Source organism: Aythya fuligula, chromosome 15, assembly GCF_009819795.1.
Source record: "Aythya fuligula isolate bAytFul2 chromosome 15, bAytFul2.pri, whole genome shotgun sequence".
NCBI lineage: Eukaryota > Metazoa > Chordata > Aves > Anseriformes > Anatidae > Aythya > Aythya fuligula.
In genome coordinates, this window is record NC_045573.1 from 11,632,614 (window position 1) to 11,642,545 (window position 9,932).

At 49.3% G+C, this 9,932-nt stretch overlaps 1 protein-coding gene across 1 annotated transcript in view; it reads right to left on the reverse strand.

Annotated features, from left to right (window-relative positions):
• The window catches only part of ADCY9 (adenylate cyclase 9), an 81,395-nt gene extending 72,304 nt beyond the window's left edge, over positions 1-9,091 (reverse strand). Inside the window, exon 1 of the mRNA XM_032197488.1 lies at positions 7,379-9,091. Within this exon, the coding sequence (XP_032053379.1) occupies positions 7,379-9,074 (1,696 nt within the window). The 5' untranslated portion in view covers positions 9,075-9,091. The remainder of the gene's footprint in view (positions 1-7,378) is intronic.
• Between the last annotated feature and the right edge of the window lie 841 nt (positions 9,092-9,932).

The following is a 9,932-nucleotide window of genomic DNA, read 5'->3' on the forward strand; positions in this document are numbered from 1 at the left end:
TGTCAGTGAAATAAAGACTTGCAGCATGTATTTATGGTTATTTATATGGTCTCCTAAGAATTCCCACATTAAGTTACTGTAGCAAATACAAATCCAAAAGTTTGCAGGCAGATGTAAGGGACATTTTGAACTTGAGGGATGCTCGATGAAGAAAAAATGTGGAACATTTTGTTCCTTCACAAAATAATTTTAGAACCATGAAACCTATCTAACCCTAAAGCCACGTGTCCGGTAGGCCTAGCACTCTAGGCTAGAGCGTTTCTGGAAACAAGGAAAGAGAACATTTGTGCGATGAAAACAAGTTGGTTTGGAAGGGCAGCACAGGCACCCAGAGCCACCCAGGACAGACAAAGAGGATCGAGAGGAGCCTGGCTCCAGCCGAGCCTGCCCAAGCAGCCACAGCCCCTCAGCACGGCCCTAGGCCACGGCCAGGCCCGCAGCCCTATGGCGCTGCTCCCGGCCCACTCCTGCCACCACTGTCACCTCGTGTTTTCACTAAATGCTGCTTGGGAGCACGCAGCTGCACTTCCACAACCCGTACAGCCTCGCTTTAAGTCAAGTTCCAGCCATTTCCCACAAACCTGTGAAACAGCCTTGACAGTAACACAAACGTAGGTAACAGAACCTGTTAAAATGTGTTAATGTGACTACGGTGACTAGCTGGCTTCTTGGCAATAGCAACTCCCACTGGAAGTTAAAAATTGAAAGGCTAGGATTTATTTTTTTTTCTTTTTGAAGGACAGAAATGAGATTGAAAATCATCTAAAAATAGCAGGGAATTTTCAAGTGTCAGCTGTAACGGAAGCAGGAATAGCAGTCTCTCCTTACAGAGCCCGGAGGGATGCAGCCAGCTTGTGATTCAGGATCAAGAGTGAGACAGCTCAACCACGAGCTGCAGACGGGAGAAAGCAGTGCTAATTTACTAATTTGATTAGTATTCCAGGACAATTTACGGCAACTTGAAATGCAATGAAATTGTACTGTGCTTTAAAGTGGCAAATATAAGTTCTTACATACTTTGCCTGCCAGAAGGAAAAGTGAAGTACATATTGTGAAACAACTGAAGAGGGTTTTAAACAACCCATTCAATCCTCGTGACAGAAGATGAATATAATTATGTGTTTTTGACTGTGCTTTGTCTTTTCCATCAATCTTTTCCCCCTATAACCTACAATATCAATGCTCTTATTTAAAGAACAGAAAGTTTTCTTGCATTTGAACAGTCCCTTACATGCCTCTGAAGATTTACTGAAGTAAATGGAGAGGAGGAAGAAGGGAATTCTGACTTATTTGTAGGGTACAGGTTTGCATTTCAACAACTGTATTTTGAGGAGCCAAAGAAAGGAACATGAAAGAAAGCCTCTGCAGATGACAATCACTGACTGCAGTGGAAGTTATAGTATCACTCCAATGTTACAGGACCTGATTTCAACACTGATCTTGCCCACGTTTTAAAATAAAGCCCCACTCGTGCTGTGCTCACTTCAACTCCTTGAGGATATAAATGTCTTAAAGGCTAGTAAAGCTGTTGCTCCACCCAACAGCACTGAGATAGGGCTGAATCCAGCAACACCTTCCAACCAGACTGGAAGCCACATGCTGACTTCCCTGTTAGTGTCAGGACATACAAAAAAAATGAAACTGGAGGCCAATTTGTTAAACAAAGTATATGGCCAGAGCCAGGCCCCACCCTGTGCAAAGTGGAGAATCTTACATAGACGGTAACTGTGCTTACAAATGACTTTGCACCACGTGCAATCAAATTAGCCCAGAAGTATGTTATCAAAACTCAGAGCCTCAACGGTCAGCATCCAAGTTTCCCTTGAATAATAAAAACAGCTTACATGTGAGGATTTCTAAATAGAGATATTTTGCTACTTGGTCTTGTGTAAAGTCAAGAGCAACTCAGCAAATCTCCCTCAAAATTTGGAGAAATTGATCTTTCTGCAAAGGTCATGCCTACCTGGCAATAAACCTGATTAGCACTAATACATAAATAAAAATACAAATGTTTACTTTCAAAAAAAGCTCTATCATTATTCAACTTTCCAGATATGTTGCATGATATAATCACTAGGTTTTCCCATAAGGTTCTTTTGTTTATAAGTACAAAACGTATCTTTACCAAGTGAAGACTTAGACAAGAATCAGGTTGAGCAACTTCATGCACTATTTATCTCTTTTCTTTTTACTATTACACTGTAAAATTACAGATCATGTCAAAATGTTAAATCAACGTGGAATTTACTTCTTCCTGGCAACATGCCTTCGTGCAAATTATCTCCAGTTATAATTCTTTATCTGTCACTGAGTACTTTCCATTTTTAAAACACAGGAGAGAAGTCAACCTGTGTATATTATATTTTCAGTCTCACACTTGACAACAAGATCGTGGACTTCCACCTCAATAATAACAGTTTATAGGTCAGACGATATAAAAATGATAAACTGACTATTCACTAAAAACTCCTCTTTACGGACTAAAGCTGCTTTTAGCCAAGTCACGCAGCAAAGACGAACCCGCATGGAGCTCTCTGCTGAGCTGTCCTACTGGCACAAGCACAAGCCTTCTAGATTTACAGCAGGCCCAGCAGGCTGGGCTCAGGAAGTTCAGGGAAACTTCCATCTTATTTTTCATCCTCCTATGAGCTTCAAGAAGCACACAACTGCACAGGTCCCCTGTGTGAAGCCCTGCAAAAAGAGAAATATGGGCAGGCTGGGGAGATTTCACTGCCATCACCTGATGGTCTCACCTGATCTGCAAGAGGGGATGAAGGGAAGAAAAATTCAGTGCTTTGCCTCTACATAACCTTATCTGAGACGTTTTTCTCTCAGGAAAACCAGCCCTGCCTCCCTGTAACTTAAACCCGAAGAGCAGCAGAGTATCGGGTCACCAGGCAGGCCTGGCGCAGAGACGCGCATCCCGTCAGCCAGAGGTTGCCACCGCGCCTTCACGCAGCCGGGCTATTTATGGAGAAATAACAGCCTTCATGGACTGCAAAGAAAGGTTGCAATATCAGGCGAAATGGTGAATTTTATAACTGATTTGCTTTCTTTAAAAACGTTTAAAGTTATTAGAAGAAGCACGGAGAACGGCAAAGAACAGAACATTAAGCCCCAGATCTCCGAGCGCTTTACCAGCTGGAGCCACCGGCTGCCACAGGTGAAGGAGGATTTTCACACCACCAGACCTGCACCCCACGGCCACGCACAGCTCGAGCTGCTGAGCCAGTGACGGAGAGCACAGGAAACACTGACATTTTTTCCATGATGAAGCAAATGGCAACCATAGAGAAACCGTGTCCATATCTCCAAGCGCTTCCAGGAATTCAGGGGTAACGCCATTCCTTGAGACAAACTGAAGGAGGTGGCTTGAGGCAGAACAGCCAGGAATTTTTTAGGGAATTTAATAACAATGACTCTCACTAGACTAACAGCATACATGCAAACGTCCCAAATGAAACCATGGTTCCGTTGTGCTATGCTCCATAAACAGAGCAAGCATTCTTCCCCAACATGCTTACACATTTTGAGCGCTCAAAAAAAGATGCTGGTGACCCTGGTATTTCTGGAAATGTTGCTGGCTGGCTGGCAAATAGCAATATTGTGACCTCCTAAGTAACAAGAAAGAGAAATGCAAACAACCAAGAAGAAACAAGAACAACCAAGAGCAAAACAAAAATATTTCCATAAGCAGGACTTTTTATATCCTGAAAAGAGACCTCTGACTCCACAGAGTCCTGAAGGGACACATTAAAACCATAATCTCATGTATTATGTGACGCTTGCTATCTTATTCCTCAGTACATGTATTTGTTAGGAAGCTCAGCAAGAAAACAGAAAAAGTGAATTGTCTCAAATCCTACGGCAAAAATAACATGGAAGATGCAATTAAACTGACCTCTAGGGCTTATCTATGGACTTGAAAAAAATCACTACAACATTGCTCCCCTATAACCCCTCAAATCCAAGGTGTTGCTAGGCCAGCAGGCCTAAGCAATCTTAAAACAATGAGCAGCCAGGCAAAAAGACATTGTAAGGCCATCAGTGGCTCTGTTTCCTAATCAGCAGGCTGTAAACACCATCTAGTTAGTTCAGAAGTCAGAAAAACGAAGGAACATACTGGGGCTGCACTACTTACGATAAGGAGACGAGGAAGCATCGTATCATGGATCAGCCAAAGGAGGAAGAAAAGGTACTTCCATCCTAAAAATTCCAACGAAACACAAAACAGCACAGGGAAGGAGAAACTTGGTTATACCTCGCACATTCCAGCAACCAAGCAGAGCAGCAGGAGGATGACTCCGGGCACACCTCTACCAGCACCCTGGGGTACTCCTGAGCCAGTACAGCGCCGTGTCCAGAGTGCCAGGGCAGCACTCATGCAGGCAGAAGTCCCAAAACCCACCCGAGGTGGACACGAGCCCTCAGCACCCCCAGTCTGCTCGATGAGGAGTTGACTTGGTAATGTTGACTTAGCCTCAGCCAGATAGCAACGACCGCTGCGGCAGCTCAAGCAATTAAGAGATAATAGGCTAGGCATACAACATAAAAAATAGGATATCATTAAGATACCAAAGGTTGAAAGGAAGCTGAGAAGTGAAGTATTGGTAGGGAAATAAAGCTTATGCCTGTTATCTCCGCTGTGCTTTGATACTTGAAAAGAGTACGACACATGACATAATTAAACAACCACAACAAACTTCCTCTGCTCTATCGCTGCTATCAACTAATGCTCAGGAAAAACAGTAAAGCAAAGCTTCCTAACAGTACTTCAGTCACAAAACCGAGCAGGTGCTTGGCAGAGGACTATTAATTACAAGGTGAAATTCACTTCACCGCATTAACTCTCAGAGTGGCTCCTTAACAAAACCCTCCCCTGCAGCTGGTTTTAATCCACAGCCCCCTGTTATACAGTGGCACTGCTGCCAGGTTGCTTTTATCATTGCCATTTCCCTGTTGTTTTTTTCCCCCCCTGATGCCATTCAGCTGTCAGCCAAGTAAGCTCACTGGGGAGCAAAGAACTGAGAAAAGAGGAAAAAATGGGCAACTGCTGCAGCACCTTGCGGCGTACCTGCACGTCGAGCAGGCAGGGCACGGGGCTGCCTGCACCACACGTACACGTGCACACAGGCTTCGCTTTCTGTAACCGTAGAAGACACGGATAATAAAACGTGAGCTAATTACAGCTCCGCAACAAAATACAGATGGGAAAGAAAAAAAAAAAGAAGAAAAAAAAAAAAAAAAAAAAACCTTGTTAAAGCAATTCCTTGTTCAAGTAATTCTTACCACATCTTCCAACTGCTGTCATAGCTAGGTTTCAGGGTGAGAAGAGACCATTAAAATGTCAATCCACACAGCATACTTCATCTTATCTGAGCTGCGTTTCAGCTTGTTCATCCGTAGTGCCCTGGCTAAAGCAGGACCCGTGAAAGGCATTGGAAGCTGCCAAATCCGCATCAGTACGCTGCAGAGAGAGCAGCCTATGCCTCCTTGCAATAAATGAAACCAAGGACAGAACGCAAGTCTGAGGAAGACCATGAAAAAACACTCCTGGCATGGGGCGTAACTGCTCTATACAGCGCTCTTGTGATCTCCTAGAAAACATGAACAAATACATTAAAATATCGAAGAGCAGTACCATCAGTCTCCGCAAGCCAATTTGTGTCACTTCGATTAATGACACTGAGTGCAGTTATAAATTTAGCAAAACCACTTCATTTCACTTGCTGCTGCAGCACAGCCTTTACACTGCATTTAGCTATAGACAGAAAAAATAAGACAGAGGGAAAATAAGAACTTAAACATCGCAGGGCTGTTTCTCTGGAAATCATGTAATTTATTTTCACAAGAAAGGCAAGCTTCAAGTTACCCTGACGGAGCGATTATATCTGATCCTTTTTTCTCGAAAGTACCCTTCCACGTAACCACCCCGGCGTCAACAGTTTTCAAAGAAATTAACTTAATTTGTATTTTTAGAAGTCAAATAGAGAGCTAAAGCCTCAGGACACACATCTGCTTCAGCTCCGTGGCTTCCAGCCACCAATGTCATTATTGATATTTTCCCTCCCCGTAAGCCTCTCATTTCAGCCCTGTTGCCATATGCATACAGACAGCCAGTTCACCAAAAATAAGTATTTGTGTCACATCAAAATAAGCACCTGCCACAGGCGAGCAGACCGCCGCCACCGCTTCTACCGCTGTTTTGCAACGCTCTCCCCCCCGTCCTTACTCGCTGACCTTCCTACAACCATCCTGGCCTCGTTTCGTATTTACTGCCACAAACCTCTCCTTCCCCACCACAACGCTCTCCTGCGACTCCTCTGGTTTCCTCCACTCCATTTTCCGCACTTTCCTTATAGAAACATGCACATTCACAAGCTGAACAAACAAACCCACGTCGCACAAAAGGGGCTGCAACGCAGTCCACGCTCGTTTTTGTTTGTCTGCTCTCCGCTTGGGAGCACCGCTGCTGCAGACACACACACCTCGGAGAGACAAAAGCACGGTGCTGGAGACGGACAGCTTTATCCAAGGAGCCCCAGAGTGAAAGCCCCAGCACGTACAATCCCCCTGCACGCACCCCTACGTGCTGCTACCTCTGCTGGAAAGCAGTCGAGGGGTTCATTTGAAAATGAACCCTCTGTGGAAAAATGAGTTTTGGCCCCTTATGCGAGCTATAAGGGGAACCGGACAATCCCTCATTTTCTTTCCGGAATTGCAAATTTGCAGTTTCATCCCCAAATCCTTAGAGCTGCAGAAATGAGAGCATCTGCTAGCTCACTGCACCACCCCAGTAACTTTTTCCAGCCTAACTTCGAACCGTAACAACTCGCTATCAAACTGCCAAATCTGCAGTGCTCACTTCTTTCTGTGAATCCAGCTGTCAGTTTTCCCAAATGCCTTCGCAGTCCCAACTCTTTCGGTGCCAAAAAACTTTTCACAGATATACATAATTTTGCAAAACACATATGCTGTATGTATGGCACATGAAGTCAATTAACAAGTTTATTTACTGAATTAAAGGATGACACACAACAGTCAAACAAAAACCTCTTGCAGACAGCAAGCACATTAACCTTCTCCTCCCTACAACACGATAAGCTCACAAGGAATTTTAAGGAGTTTTGAAGTCCAAGTATGCTTTGAGTACCCTCCAAAAAAAAAAAAAAAAAAAAAGGCATGAGCTCTTTCACACTTATCTCCATGGCATCTTTCACTCTGTAATTCCCTTGGCGTTTCTGATCACCAGCACGCAGAGATACGTGTAAAGCACGTTCAGTTTGCAAGTCAACAAGCATAAGACACGTACTGGGGAAAAAATATTCCCTCGTAAAAGGGAAAAAAAAAAAACTGAATACAAAATAAAAGCACGTACCTTTTAACTGATCAGCTACCACGCTCTGACCCACTCGCTCGGTCACCTTTCCATCCTCCATTTCATAACGATCATCCAAATATTTTGCAGTAGCTTCCGAAATGTGGACTTTTCCAGCCACCCCCAGCTGCTCCATCAGATTGGCCAAGTTGACATCGTTGGACCACACGTCGAACTTGAACCTCCTCATTCCCAGAATGCCACACAGGACTGTCCCGGTATGGACGCCGACTCTCATGTTCACCATTTCTTTCTTCTCCTGGCAAAACTGCTCGATGGCTTTAATCATCCCCAAGCCCATCTCGATGCAGCAGTAAGCGTGGTCTGCCCGGGGCTCTGGGCAGCCAGCTACGCAGTAGTAGCAGTCTCCCAAAGTGCTTATCTTCTCGCATTTGGTGTCCTCGCACAGGCGGTCGAAACGTCCAAACAGGTCGTTCAGGAGCCCCACCAGCGCGTGGGCAGATTTATTGGCGCTCATTTTCGTGAAGCCAACGATATCTGCAAACAAAATGCTCACCTGCTCGATCTGCTGCATTTTAAAAGGGCGGAATATTATGGGGGTTTTCTGGATGGAGGGCTTCTTCTTCCTGTTTTTGGGGCTCGAGGTGGAATGGCGTTTGACGGAGTTTTCACTTTCATCATCCCCCTGCTTCATTAAGTCATCGGCTATTATTCTTGGCATAACAGAATGAATCATCCTCTCTTTCAGGGCTTTTTCCACTTCCAAGTCTTTTCCATGCATGATGGACTGCCCCACTTTCAGGAACGTGCTCCTGGACCTGACTTCGGACATGATAAATAAATGAATACCGATGGCGTGGATGCAGATGTGAAGGAAGGCTTTACTCAACAACTCCCAGTAAATCGCCCCGGCTCCAAGAGGCGCGAAACAGTTCTCGTCGCGGAAGCGATACCCAAAGGTCTCAAAGAGGACCGAGTACGACAGTCCCAGAAACAAGCTTAAATACAGGGGTAGGTGCATCACGGTGTAAAGCAGCAAGAGCACTTCGACACACATGGAAAAACTGCCTACTTGGGAAAGACAAGTGTCCGCGGGACTGGCCGGGGGCGTCCGGTTGGACACGTCGCCGCTTCCTGAGAGGGGATTCAGCGCCTGGAACTGCGGAGCCAGAGTCAAGGCGAAGACCAGGAGGGTGAGTACCAGCGAAGTCCACACGTAATGGCGCGCGTAGGCCTTGGTGAAAGTGAACGCGAAGAACGCCACGCACACCACGAGGAAGCACAGCGCCGGCACCATGAACACGATCCGCTTCTCTCTCATGTGCACGCCGAAGTAGACGCCCCAGAGCAGGCAGGCCACGCCGATGTAGAAGAGGGCGTAGCGGAACCGGCGCTGGGTCTGCGGGAAGCACCGCTCCATGCACGCCTCCTCCAGGTTGGTGGAGTCGAACTTGGGGTTCCACCACTTGGACGAGGCCCTCTCGAAGAGCTGCGGCAGCTTCTTCTGCCTCCGGAGGCCGGGGCCGCCGCCTCCTCCGGCCGCCCTGCGGGCACCCCCCGACTCCCCGGAGCTGCAGCTGGACGAGATGCTGTACTTGCAGCGCTTGGAAGAGCCGCAGCCCGCCTGCTGCCGGGGGTTGATTTTCACCGTCACGCTGTTGCTGTCCCCGCTGGAGTCGCAGCTCACCTCGGTGCTGTGGTGATGCAGCAGCTGCTGGTGCGGCGGGGAAGCCATGTTGGCGGCTCCTCCCGGGGAGCTCCGAGCAACCGGAGCCGGACCCTCCGGGGCCGGGAGAGCCGCCGGCGGCGGGGCCACCCCGCGGGGCTCCCCGGGGCCGTGCCGCTCCCGCTCAGTCTCCACCCGCCGCCTGCTCGGAGGGGCGGCCGGGCAGCGCCGGGGCGCTCCGCCGCGGGCCGGGCGCGGCAGGCAGGGCAGGGCGAGGCGGGCAGCCCCGCATATTCCCCCGCCTCGCACGGCCACGGAGGCGCCGCGCCCGTGAAGGGAGGGCTGGGGATGGGGGGGGGGGGGGGGGCCGGGACCGGGACCGGGACCCGCCGCTCGCTTCGCCCCCTGCCCGGTCCCGCTCAGCGTCGCCGAGCGGGCTCCGGGCCCCCTCCGGGAGGGCACCGCTGCTCCATGGCGGCCGCTTGGGCGGGCAGCGCTCCCCTCACGGCCGCCACCGCCACCGCCGCTGCTGCTGCTGCTGCCGCCGCCGGGCCGGCCCCCACCCGCCCCAGCGGGGCTGGCCCGGCCCCGCCGCCCGCCTCCCGCCGCTCCCCGCCGGCCTCGCACGGGGCTGCGGCACCGAGCGCCCCTCGGGCTCCGCTCCAGCCGCCCCGCTCCGTGCCCCTGCCGCCGGGCGGGGCCGGGCCGCTGTGGAAGGGGTGTGTGTGTGGAGGGGGGGGGGGAGAGGCGGTGCTCGCCACCATTTTCCGCCGCCGGGCGGGGACGGGGTAACGGAGCGGGCCGGGCCCGGTGCTGCTCCACAGCCGCTTCTTGTGGTGCCCCCCTCTCTGCTATCAGCGCCGAGCCGCTCCCCGCGCCTCCTTATCGCGTCCCCACAGGCGCTGCCTGCTCCCCCCGTCGCTCCTG